General features: G+C 38.5%; 1 protein-coding gene across 5 annotated transcripts in view; it reads left to right on the plus strand.

The window, feature by feature from the left end:
* MIB1 (MIB E3 ubiquitin protein ligase 1) overlaps positions 1 to 12,414 on the plus strand; it is a 78,404-nt gene that overhangs the window by 49,572 nt on the left and 16,418 nt on the right. For 4 of the 5 annotated variants that reach the window (XM_041477762.1, XM_041477763.1, XM_041477765.1 and 1 more), the window contains exons 13-17: positions 2,427 to 2,559; positions 2,937 to 3,023; positions 5,736 to 5,897; positions 10,718 to 10,899; positions 12,123 to 12,315. In XM_041477762.1, the coding sequence (XP_041333696.1) occupies positions 2,427 to 2,559; positions 2,937 to 3,023; positions 5,736 to 5,897; positions 10,718 to 10,899; positions 12,123 to 12,315 (757 nt within the window). The remainder of the gene's footprint in view (positions 1 to 2,426; positions 2,560 to 2,936; positions 3,024 to 5,735; positions 5,898 to 10,717; positions 10,900 to 12,122; positions 12,316 to 12,414) is intronic. The other variant, XM_041477764.1, reaches the window with a different exon arrangement.

A 12,414-nucleotide genomic window follows, 5' to 3' on the forward strand; every position in this document is an offset into this window, starting at 1 on the left:
CATATTGCTTCTGTCAGTCATAGGGAATTTTCAGGAATTTTTTATTGTGTTTTTTAGACTATCCACAGTAGATAAGAGCTTTATGAGGTCTTTAGAAGCACTGAGCCTGGCAGGTGAAGATAAAGAGCTTACATGACATGATGCCCTGTGGGAAGCCACTGTAGAAGGCTTGTTGTGCTGTTGGTACTGTATTGTATCAGCCTAGCATTCTGAAGAGCTGGTGTGGTGGTGTGCCCAGATACCAAGCAAGCCATAGTGCTCCAGACATGCTCCCCTAAAGCAGCTAAACACAGTTCTGATGGTGCCAAGATTTGAAAATACAGAATCATTGCATTACAAAATAGACTATGTTTATCAGTACAACTGATACTGGTTAATTTTGCCACATTTCATAAAGCTTTGGTAACTTCAGTTTTACCAAATTATATCATTAATTTTGAAAAATCCTGCATAAATGAACCTCTCAATGAAGTAATGTTGCCATTGTTCATTTTTTTCTGAAGGATTCTAGTCTTTTCTTCCGAGAACCTGAGAGAGCTGTAGAAGGCGTTATGAATAGAAGCTGAGCAGTGGCTCACAATGAGCAATGTACAATCTGTTAAGTGTTGTTGTCTTTTATTGCTGTGTTATAAGTGATTTGGACTGTGAGGAAATGAGAAAAGCTATCTGCCAGGAAAACAAAAAATCCTAAAAGGCTGAGAATGGCTTCTGTCCACTCTGAGGAGGACAGACATCCAGAACAGCCTGGCTATGGATGCTCCATGTAGCAGTTGGTTTCCTATGGGTTTGTATGACCTTGTGGCTTGAAAACGCAGTAGGTTAGTTGGGATTCCTTTAGACCCTCTGATTCTGGGGGCAAAAAAGTGTCACTTAATACACCGTTCTGGCAGCTGCAGCATAAGTGTGAAACCAGAGGTTTATGTTGCGCATTGAGTAGCAGGAGAACATGGAGATGTTTATTAAGCAGAGTCTTTTATGGGAGGATCTGAGCAGTGTGTAGGAAGGATTGCACTTCCTTACTGGTACAGTAGTCTACCTCACAGACTTCTCTTCTTTCAAGGAGGGCTTATTAGGGTGGGCTGTCCCCAGACACAGCTTTTAGTTTTTTTTTTATAGGAAACTCATTGGCTTGTTCTAAAAGAGAGCTTGGGAGTGAATAGCACTTCACCTCAGTGTGGATGTTCAAGGCGACAGATGATTGGAATGAACTGGGATTCATACCTTCATAATTCATACCTTATGAGGATATTTTTAAGTAAAAGCTGAGAGGTTCAATTTATGAGGCTTTTTCTGAGGATTATTGAGGTCCCACATTTTTGATACCAGAACTCTAATGAGGAACTGTTTAATTCAGATAGATTATCTGCCTCGCAAGGCACTGTGTGACTGAGTGGTTCCACTTGCATTAGCAAGGATTACTTGGATTTTAAAAGTTTGAATTTTGTGTAGAAGCCCTGTTTCTCCTGTAGATATCATGTTCCTTCAACAGTAGGGAAACATCAGATGATAGAAGAGGTTTCTTGGCACAGGATTGTAGCAGTTTCTGGTTTTGTGTTTGTCTTTAAGGAACTGTCATAAGGGAGCTGCATATGCTGTTTATAAAGATAAGACAATAAGGGGTTTAAGTTTGGTAACTTATGTATTCCAAAAGCTAAGTGAAGACATGTAAGCTTAAGAAAACTGTATTTCTCAGAGAATACAAGATTGAGCAATTTGTTTATCTAGTGTTGTATTGTTAATACTCTTAACTGAAGGTTAACATTGGACTTCATGGATTTTAGTCTGCTTTAATACTTGTAGTAATCCAGTTGCTTTTCTTTCACCCTACCCCCTGACTACCAGACACTGCCATGGTATGTTATACTCAACCATTATATGTTAAGAGACTATCCCACTAGTATTCACGTCACAGTTTCAGCATTTATTTTGTCTGTGCTTAAGAGATTTTCCTCCATTTTCTTTCTCAGAAACTGAGTTTTAACTGTTGCAGCCCATGGCATCAGTTTATAAAGTGATGATGTTAAAGAAATCTAATGTAGTGGAACTTGGTCATAAATACTTAAGTAAAGGACGCTATAAAGATTTTGAGGGAGAAAATTCTTTTGTCTACATTTCAGAGTTTGTTTGAATGCTTCTTTAATGTAATTTTTACTGCTAGATAGCATTTTTCTAAAAAAAAACCCTGATCCTCACACTGTTCTAGGCATTGTATAGTTTGTTTGTGTGCTTTAATGAGAAGAAAGTGAACATGAAATTATTCTGCTTTGAAACTGTTGGTATAGCTTTTCACCCACTCTCTCTGTTTGAAAAAAGATAAAAATTATTTTAGCCACTACTGCATAGTTCTGAGAATTAATGTTGTTCTCCTGTTGTCATTCAGCATATGTTGTAGGAGTGTTTATGCCATCTCTGCTTATTTTTTTCAGCGCAATGCGTGTGTTGTTGTCCAAGTTACCACGACCGTGGATTGTTGATGAGAAAAAAGATGATGGTTACACTGCCTTACATCTGGCAGCTCTTAATAATCATGTGGAAGTGGCTGAACTTCTGGTGCATCAGGTAGGACTCTTTTCTCAGAAGGATTTAAATGTCATGCTTTGGTTAACCATCTGATGTGAAAATAGTTGGCTGCTTTACGCCTGCAGTCGCAATGCAGAAGCAGTGGAGGAGGGAAGGACGTGTTGAGCTTTAAAGGTCAAATTTGCCTTTGAGATTGTTACAATGGTCTAATGGTGCAGAGGGACTGAAAAATTGGATACCTAGTTTCATTCAACAGATCAACATCTGTACAGTGAAAAATTGAAGTATTTAATCACTTCTGTTCTCAAATCCCCTAACTAGGAAATGTGTTCAGGGTCATAGTGTCCTAATGGACTGCCTTGTCTGTAGATAAATTGCTGGAGTGATAATGCTGTAATGTTTTGAATATCTTGCAGGGCAATGCTAACCTGGATATCCAGAATGTTAACCAGCAAACTGCTCTTCATCTTGCTGTTGAACGACAGCATACACAAATTGTTAGGGTAAGTATCTGATTTGCAGTAAGCCATATGGTTAATGGCATTTGACTGAAGCTGATGGCGGCTGTTAAAATCGGAATACTTCATGAACATTTAAAAAATTATTTGACAACATATAGTCACTGCATGTTTGTTTGATTGGATTTTGTTTAATTCAGAAGCCTGCCAACTTGCACAGAAGGTCAGTCAGCAATATGAACGCCACTTGAGGCATGCTAAATTTTTGTACATGTGCATTATGGTTTCCTCTGTGTGGTTGCCAATTCCAGCATGCCTTCTTGTTTAGTAAGGAAGAATGTGTTTGGCTGTTACTTGTCTGAATCTTGTGGTGCTGGAAGGGGATCTTCAAATAGCATTTCTGATGCCTCCTGCTGTATGAGTAATTGTTCTTGCTCATAGCTTTTGCAAATTGTAGCACAAAACATCTTTTATGACCTAAACTACTTTTCTGTCTCTGAGTGTTTGACATTCCCTGCTCTTAGCTTGGGAGACCTATAAGCAGTGAACAGGAGTACCCTATTGGTGAAAGGAATGCTGTCCTGGTTTTTTGCTTGCATGGTTGCAAAAGTGAATGCTTCAACTTAACAAAGCTTTTTTGCTAGCACAGGAAGTGTGATGAGTCTGGCATAGCTTGCTGTTTCTGGCCTGTGTGGACTCTCATAGAGGACCTGTGTGACTTTTTGCCTTGCTGCTGTGGGCTTTTGAGGCTCAGAGAGAGCACTCACTGCTCTCAGAGTGAATACATCAACTTGGCCTTGGCCTTTGATGTAATATTTTTTCTTTACAGAGTCATCTTGTGTGAAAAACTGTCTCTTATTCAGGCCTACACAGAATTGTCCCCCCTATGCAGACCTGTGTTCTGTTAAGTGTTATTTAGCCATAAGGTTTCTCCCTCGCTGAGGGCTGATGGGTGTGATCCCATTACAGTGAAACATGTGATACGGCCCTATATCTGGAACTGCTTGCTACCAGAAGAATGATTTCCTAGAGTCAGTGTCACTTGCATCCTGCAAGCTATTTGGCAGTTGTGTTTGGTGAACTCTTGTGCCCTTCTGGAATTTACACAGTACCTGGAAATACAATATGAATGTAGCAGAAGAGCAGGAAGGTAGGCATGTAGAAGAACTAGCATGTGTGTTTCACCGACATGCTTATAGCTGAGAACATTTAAGTGAATGACCCTGTAGATTATCCGTTTTTTCAGAACTGGATTAACTTTAAGAAGTCCTAAAATAGCTCATGTAGCCATGCAAAGAACATGTTGGCTCCATATTTCAGAACTAATTCCTATTGGATACCTTCCAGGACTGGGTTTGTACCCTCAGGCATTTGTGGAATAGTGGTCAAAGGTAGCATGGTTCTTTTAAAAGTCCTACTGCCATGACAAAGGGCAGTGGTTTGCCTTTTTTTTTAATTATTTTTCTTAAACTTCTGCAAAGACTCTGAAGTTCTGTGGTAGTCAAGGATTCCAGGAGAAGCTCAAAGCAGTAAAGAGCTAGTGGCAGACACAAGATATGAATATGAGAAAATAAATTGGTCCAGAGTAAATCCATTTAGAGAGTGTAAGAAGTTGAGGCTAGACTGTGTCAACTATTAGCTGGTTTTCTTGGTTTCACTTGTGGAAGAGAAGGTTGGGGAAAATGATAAGCTGCAAATAATTGCAGGCAGATACCTCCTTGAAAATTAGGCTTTGAATTCCTTTTAGCCTGTTCTGAAGTCTGAGGTTCTTTGGTTCTGAGAAACTGAAACTCCTTGCAAGCATGTGGGTTCCAAAGAGGGAGATCCCTCTTTGTATATTCCTGGTTTTAGATTACGCCTTTTGTCTCTACTGCTAATCCCAATTTTGCAGAGTAGCAGAACCTCAAAAACTGAAGTTAAAACCTCAGCTGCTGCTTACAGGGTTCTGAATGGCAACAATAGTGATGGGGTTTAATTTTTAGGGGCAGTTGGTATTTTTTGTGTCAGCATGTGTTGCTTTGTTTTTTTCAACAGTGTTTTTAAGAAATTCTGGTGGGTTGAATTATGGAAGGGCTGTATGCAAAGGCCATAGGAATAGGAGGGCCTGTGCAGCCTTGTGCTTGTTTTGTGTCATGTGAACAGGAACGGGTGTCTAAAATTAGCCTTAGAGACAAGTCTTACAGTTCATTACTTTCCAAAGTGTTCTGAGAGTTTTTAATAGTGTCATTGGTTTTTATGTCTTCTCCTGAATTAGGGTAAATGGAAGTACACGCTCAACTACTTAGCTAATGTGAGGACACTGTAAATCAAGTTGTAAAGTTTAGTATGATGTGAAAGTGGTGATTTTTGAGGTCATTGAAACATAATAGTAAAGAATATATACCTATCTCAAGTATTGTACATATTTCTGTAATAAATTACATTGTTTGTATGTTGTCTTATAAGAATTAAAGTCTAAGGAAGTAGAAAGGATCCTCTCAAATTATGTCTTTTGTAGCATTCAGAGCACAAGCAAGCATTAGCCTTCTGCTGAAATAAGCTTGATATTTGAGACAGATAAATGCTTTGGTTGAGAGCTGAGCTCCAGGCAAGGAAAATAAATTTAAATTAATTCAACTGTGAATTGTAGCAAGATAGGAGTAGCCCTTTAGAACCTCCTAGAGAATCCTAAACCATAATTTTCTGAAATTAATTCCAAAAGGGAATGTTTTTTGTTTTTTTGGGGTTTTTTAAAATTTGGGTTCTCTCTCTTTTCAGCTCTTAGTCCGTGCAGGTGCTAAATTGGATATTCAGGATAAAGATGGGGATACTCCCCTGCATGAAGCCCTGAGACACCACACCCTGTCACAGCTCCGCCAGCTCCAAGACATGCAAGATGTGGGCAAGGTAGATACTGCTTGGGAGCCATCAAAGAACACAGTAAATAAAACACATTTATTTATTCTTTTTTTCCCCCTGTGTATTTGTCTCTTTGTTTACTTCTGTACTGTTGGACTGTGTTTTGGCAGCATAAGTTTATGTAGACATTCTGCATTAAACTGCAGTGTAGGCAGAAATCATATTGTTCCATGTGGCTTTTCACATGAAGTCGTTACCTTGTTTGAAGAAAGCTCAAAATGTTATGTAGCTCAAAAATATTTCTACGATTTTATCTTCTGTAGTGAACATGTGTGGCTGCCAAAAAATCCAAGTAGCTTTTTTGAAAAGAAACTTAAACAGTATTACAGTACAGAATAAGACTGAAGTAGTTTTCTGTGATTCAGCAGCTTGCATGTCTTTGTAACTTTAGTTGCTTGGTTGTTTCTCTAACTTTCTGCAAGTATGTTCTGTTAGAACAAGGCAATCTTAATAATATGTTTATTGATATGGATATTTTTGACAGAGTTCACTTCAGAAATTGTGCTGTAGTAAGGAAGTAGTCAAAAAGCATCCAGGTAATAAAAATCAAAATGTTTTACTGAAAAAAAGAAACTCTCACACCCAAAAAGCTGTGTGAACCCCATATATAGAGGCAAAGTTTACAGTTTACCTGAGAGGCAAAGGAGAAATAAAATTATGGAGCAATTCAGATTGAGATTTGGTTTTTTTTTTAGCTATTAAAGATGCACAACATAATGGTGTATCAGAGCTGCTGAACCATTAGTTAACAGTATAATGTGTTTTCTAATTTTAACTGAGGGTTGAAATTAGAAATTTTGTTGTTGTTGTTTTTGCATTTCATTAAGAAAAAAACAAATACACCAACTTTATAAAAAGTCTTTGTTCAAAGCAATAATTCCACTGTACACATTTTTTTTTTTCAAATTGGTTACTGAATCTCACTGAAATACACTGGAAAAAGCTTTGAAAGAGATTTGAAATATGACAAGCATGTGTTAGAAAATGCATGTATCCTTTTAAATGAGGCAAGAAGAGCGGTTACAGTTCAGTTGTTTCTGTGATCTGAAATGGACTCTACGAGAGCTGTCTAGAATACTTTGTGTTCATGTGTTTAACTGTGAAATGAATGGAAGGGAATTTTTTTTCCTCAGATTCAGCATTTCGTAAATTGGTTTCTCTGCCCAGTCTTATTAATGGCCTCCACAATGAAACTAGAGTTGTGCATTTTGAGTTTTGAGGGTTTTAACAGGAGAAACGGGGTTTTTTTCCATCACCTTTTAAACTTCTCTTTGGGGGGATTTTATATTTTAGAGACTAAAGTTGTCTCTAGTTTTCTTTGACAAGTATCCTTGGTTTAAAAAAGTGGAATTTAAAAAAAATTTCTATTGAAGTAATAAGATAAAGAGCAGGCAAAAGATAGGAGAAACAAATTTTAAAATTCCCTCATTGTGTCTCTGATCACCTAAAAATGTTTTGAAGTTTAAAAAAATCATGATCAACCAATATTTCCTCTCCTTTATGAGTGTGATCAACTACTGGCCATTTCTTTGCACTTTGTTTAGCTGCAGAGAAAATTTTTGCTCAACTAACAAATTTGGGAGGTTTAAGTGGAGAAGAATAAGTTCTGGCAGAGAAGAGATGAAAACTGGCTTGTTTTTATTTATGTGAAATGTAAAAGATGGAGTAAATATAGCTGAAAATGCTTTAAGATGATCAGCAAATCAAATTATCTTAAAAATTTCTTTTTGTGAAAAACAGAAAATGGCAACAATACCTGTACCTATCTACCTTTATTTAAATGGCAGTAAGGTAAAAACTCTGTAAACTAGATTTTACCATTAAACAGTTTTAAATATTAAGCTGCATTTGGCCCAAAAATGGGTATCAACAAAGACAGAATTGAAGCTGTGAAAATATGTGCAGGCATCTGGACCTTTAAAGCTATGCAAGGACACGTCGGGAATTTGTCTTGTGTGGAATTGCAAATACAGGTGATGGATAATAGATACTATACAGGATTAATAATTTTGCCTGGGAATCAGTAAGTTTTTCTTTTTGTAAATGTGATGACTTGAGGTTTTGTTTTGAGAGATTTTTTATTCTTCTTCATTAATTTCTTTAAAGGTTGCAAAATGTGTCACATTTCATTAGGCAATGTGATAGCAACACATCTCTGTAAATATTTAGTTTTTAGAGCTCATTTTTGCTTGGCTAAATTTTAATTAATTTTGGACTGCTGTCTTGGAGATTCCAACCTACTGAGGTCTGTAGGGTCCTTCTTTGTAGTACATACATACATAGTAGAAATAATTATTTCTATTTTTGTTTCAGTTGAGTAAACTGAAAAGAAAACTCTTGCTCGCAGAATTTTAGGGTTTTTTCATACTTCATGAAATTGGTTGGACAGCAACTCATTGAAATTGTATGATTTGTTACTTTTTACTTGGACCACTGTTTAAAATATAAAGTATTTAAAGTATTTAAAGTATTTAAAGTATTTAAAGTATTTAAAGTATGAAACAATACTTTTTACTGATTATCATTCACTTAATTAACAAGTGGAACTAAATTGAATTAATTCTTTACCATTGTGGGTTTTTTGTTTTTTGTTTTTTTTAGTAGCTCCTTCTGAATGCCAACATTATGCCTGTTGGAATAGTCTCCCCAGGGAAGTGGTCACAGCACCAAGCCTGCCAGAGTTCAGGAAACTTTTTTACAATGATCTCAGGCGCCTGGTGTGAATCTTGGGGCTGTCCTGTGCAGGGGCAGGAGCTGAACTTGGTGATCCTTGTGAATTCCTTCTAACTCAGGATATTTTATGTTCTACATAAAACAATTTTTGTCAGGTTTCTCTAGTTGGTTTTTTGATAGGCTGTCTAAAATGCACGTAGTGATCAAGCTTGATAGTACACAAAGCCCTACTCATTTTAGGTACCATTCTGAAAAACATCTCTGTGCTCAAGTGCTATGAGCAACGAGCCCCATTTCTTTAAATAATTTTTAAGTTTTCCATCCAGGATATTGTGGTGATTGTGCAGCTGAGAGGAGGAGAAATTTTCTGAAGTATAGTCTCCACCACCACAAAAAAGTCATTTGAATTGCTTTATTACACTGTTCTGGCCTAGAGCACTTTTTATCCTAAATAACTCTATTATTCCCAGGGTCATTTTGTGTCATTAATTTTAATATACAAGTGTCTTTAAGCTGTCTTTCTGACCCTTAAAATGCTTTTAAGCGATGTTACTGCCTAAATCTTAACTTAAATAGATGAATGGAAAGTGTTTACTGCTTCAAACTTACAATTACTTAGATGATATTTATACAGTTTTTGTGGATTGCACTGAGACTTCTCCCTCACAGGTGAATTGGCTGGGACTGGCCTGTGTTGATGCGTTTCAGGGCTAGCCCTCTCCAGAGGTGTGCTGCTGCCATACTGGGCATTGAGACATAATGGAGAATATTTTGTGCCTGGGTTGCTTAGTGGTGGTCTCATTCTTTGTGCCTGAAAAGTTGCAGGCTTCCTGAGAAATGTCATAGGATGCAACATTGTCCTGGTGTTTTCAAGTTGTACAGCGTGCAGAGGCATTTTAGGACCTAGGGGTTTTGTGGCTGATGTGGATGAGTGTTCCACAATGACTCTGCCAACCTTGGAGCCAATCACATTCACTGGGTGTTGTGCTGCCTTGGTTAGATTAATAATACAGTCCAAAGTACCAGGGCTGAAGCTGGAGCACATCTCTACTTTGCTTCAGCCAGTGCTGTAATTGAAGTGCAGAAAAGTGATCTCAGTTGATAAATGAAAATTTTCTGTTATCTGAACGCCACAAAGCAATTTGTTTCCATAACTTACTGATTTTCCTGGTATAAAGTCTTTGGAGCTGTACTGTTCTTACCTAATCATGAGGAAGAATGCAGGAGGAGTATCTGAATTCATGAAGTGACCTTCAAAAGTCTTGTAGCCTTAGTGATACATATTGATATAACAACTTCTAATTTAAAAAAAACCAAACCATATAGACTGAGGTTTAAAAAAATGCTCCCCTAAGCAACTGGATTTCCTTGAGTTGGAGCTGCCCTAGCTTTGCCAAAGCACTTCCTTTGAATACAGTGTAGTGTAGTTTGCTGAGGGATTCTTAATGATGCCAGCAGTAGTCTTATGTTATATTTAGTGCATTTCATCTGATCAAGCTTTAATACAAAAAGATGTTGGGAGCCCAGAATGCTCTGGGGAATCCACTCCTTGCTGGGCTGTGGCAGTGAGCCTTCTTAGTGTTTCTATCTGACCCTGTGGTGACACAAGGATACAGTAACAGCTGTAAAAGGGCAGAGTAGCATTATGTGATTAGATAGGGACGGTGAGCAGGTTTTAATCCATCCAGGCTGAGAAAGATGGAAATTCAGTTACTTTCTTGGGCAGGTACTTTATTTGCTGAACTAAAAGTAGATGCGCATTCACTTCTCCGCTCAGCTGTGATTTCAGTGCAAGTGTGGTGATAGCATTTTGTCTGAATTGAGCAATTTGAGTATATACTGAAGTGTGCTCTGAATATACCCAGTGGAACTTTGCCCTTTACAGTGCTTACATAGAAGGACAGCCACTTCACACGTGAGTATAGGTGTACAGGAGATTGAGTGCTTCAGTAGAACTATTCCTTGCTGAATTTTAGGTCCTTAAAGGCAAACTGAGTATAGCTGACTCAGAATGAAGTAATTGTTTTGATTTTAGTTCTAGAGACGCTTCCTTTGGATTACACATTTGTGTGTATGTGCATGTGTGCATGTCAAGTAGCTTTCCTTCAGCCAGACTATTCTTAACTGTTTAGAGAGTCTTTCTTGCTTACATATTTGTTTTCTTTCAGTTAATAATGGGACTTGGCACTCAAGGAGCAGAGAAGAAGAGTGCTGCATCTATTGCCTGCTTCCTGGCAGCCAACGGGGCTGACCTCGGCATTCGTAACAAGAAGGGTCAGTCCCCTCTCGATCTCTGCCCTGATCCAAGTCTCTGCAAAGCATTGGCTAAATGTCACAAAGAAAAAGTCAGGTTTGTATATTCATAAAATAAACAGTTTCCAAATGTCTGCTTTCTACAAATTAACTGATTTTTTTTTTTTTTTTTATGTTGAGCCTTTAATAAGCAATATCTAATTAAAACATACAGATCTGAGGGTTTGATAGGCTTTTTGTGTGGGGGGTTTTTTTGGATTTTTTTTTTTTACTTTTAATTCTTTAGGATTTTATGGTACACTGAATGCTATTCACAAATACATTAATTGAAACTTAGCCAAGTCTTAGAGGTTTTTCATGCATATTAACATGGGAGAGGGGAGAATGGGAAGGTGACAATCTTCAGGAGGGGATTGGTAGAACTTCACGAGGCAGTTGGGGGAAAATCCCTGGAAGAATAACTAAGCTTTACAAACAGGTTGGCCTGGAAAGTTGTAAAATCTGTCCATACAACTTTTAATAACTGAAATGGGCAAAGCCTGGTATAAACTAATACGAATTCACTGTTGTTGCTGCTTTGGGGATGGTCACCTGTGTGCCTATTAATCTGAACAACCGTATGAGTCTGTGGAAAGAGAATGCAGGGGTAGGTCTGATGTCTTTAGGAATTACAGTTTCAGTGAAATACCATGTTATCAGGTCCACGCAGTATCAGAGGATTCACCTTGTCCTAGTTACGTTCCGCCCATTGCCGCAAATGATTCTCATCTTTAATTCCTGTATGGAAATCAAAACTGTACTCTTAAAATGTGACAGAGAGGCTGTTTTTATGGATGTTGCCCTGGTAAAGAGCGAGGCGCTAGTTTCCTTTCGCAGTCCATGTGTGTCCGTGTGTGTGTCCGTGCGTGCCGGCCCCAGCCCGTGGCGGGAGCTGGGCGCGCGCGCCCTCTGCGGGCCGGCGCAGCGCGGAGCTCCGGCCCTGCCGCGCGTGGGGACGGGCAGGGCCCGCGGGCTGCGTCTGCCCTTCGCAGGGCACGACTCCGTTAGGAAAGCAAGCTCTTAGGACGAGAGGGAGGGACGTTTTGCGTTCACAGCACGATGTCCTGACTTGTGTGTCCTGTTTCTGTACAATGCCTTATTCGACTGTAACCTTGCACTGCAGTGTCAACTGTACTTCTTGGAGAAGGCAGTTCAGATCGCTGTATGATCATATATTGATGCTTGAGTGCATAGGAGTATGTAAGCAGCCAGTTGATATGCGTTTTAAATTGAGTGGGTTTTTTTAATTATTAAAAGCTTGACTGCAAGGTTTCTTTGTAGTGGCCAGGTTGGTTCCCGAAGTCCATCTATGATCAACAATGATTCTGAAACCTTAGAAGAATGTATGGTGTGTTCAGACATGAAGAGAGACACTCTGTTTGGCCCGTGTGGCCACATTGCCACGTGCTCTTTGTGCTCACCACGGGTGAAAAAATGCCTCATCTGTAAAGAACAAGTTCAGTCTAGGACAAAGGTAAATAAAAACCTCTGAAATTTATTGGTTCTCTTTCTTTTATGATGGAAAAGTGAAAAAAAGGGAAAAAGAGATATACATCTTATTTTACGCAGTATT

The sequence above is a fragment of the Pyrgilauda ruficollis genome, unplaced genomic scaffold (assembly GCF_017590135.1).
Source record: "Pyrgilauda ruficollis isolate IOZ18807 unplaced genomic scaffold, ASM1759013v1 scaffold41, whole genome shotgun sequence".
In the NCBI taxonomy this organism is placed as follows: Eukaryota; Metazoa; Chordata; class Aves; order Passeriformes; family Passeridae; genus Pyrgilauda; species Pyrgilauda ruficollis.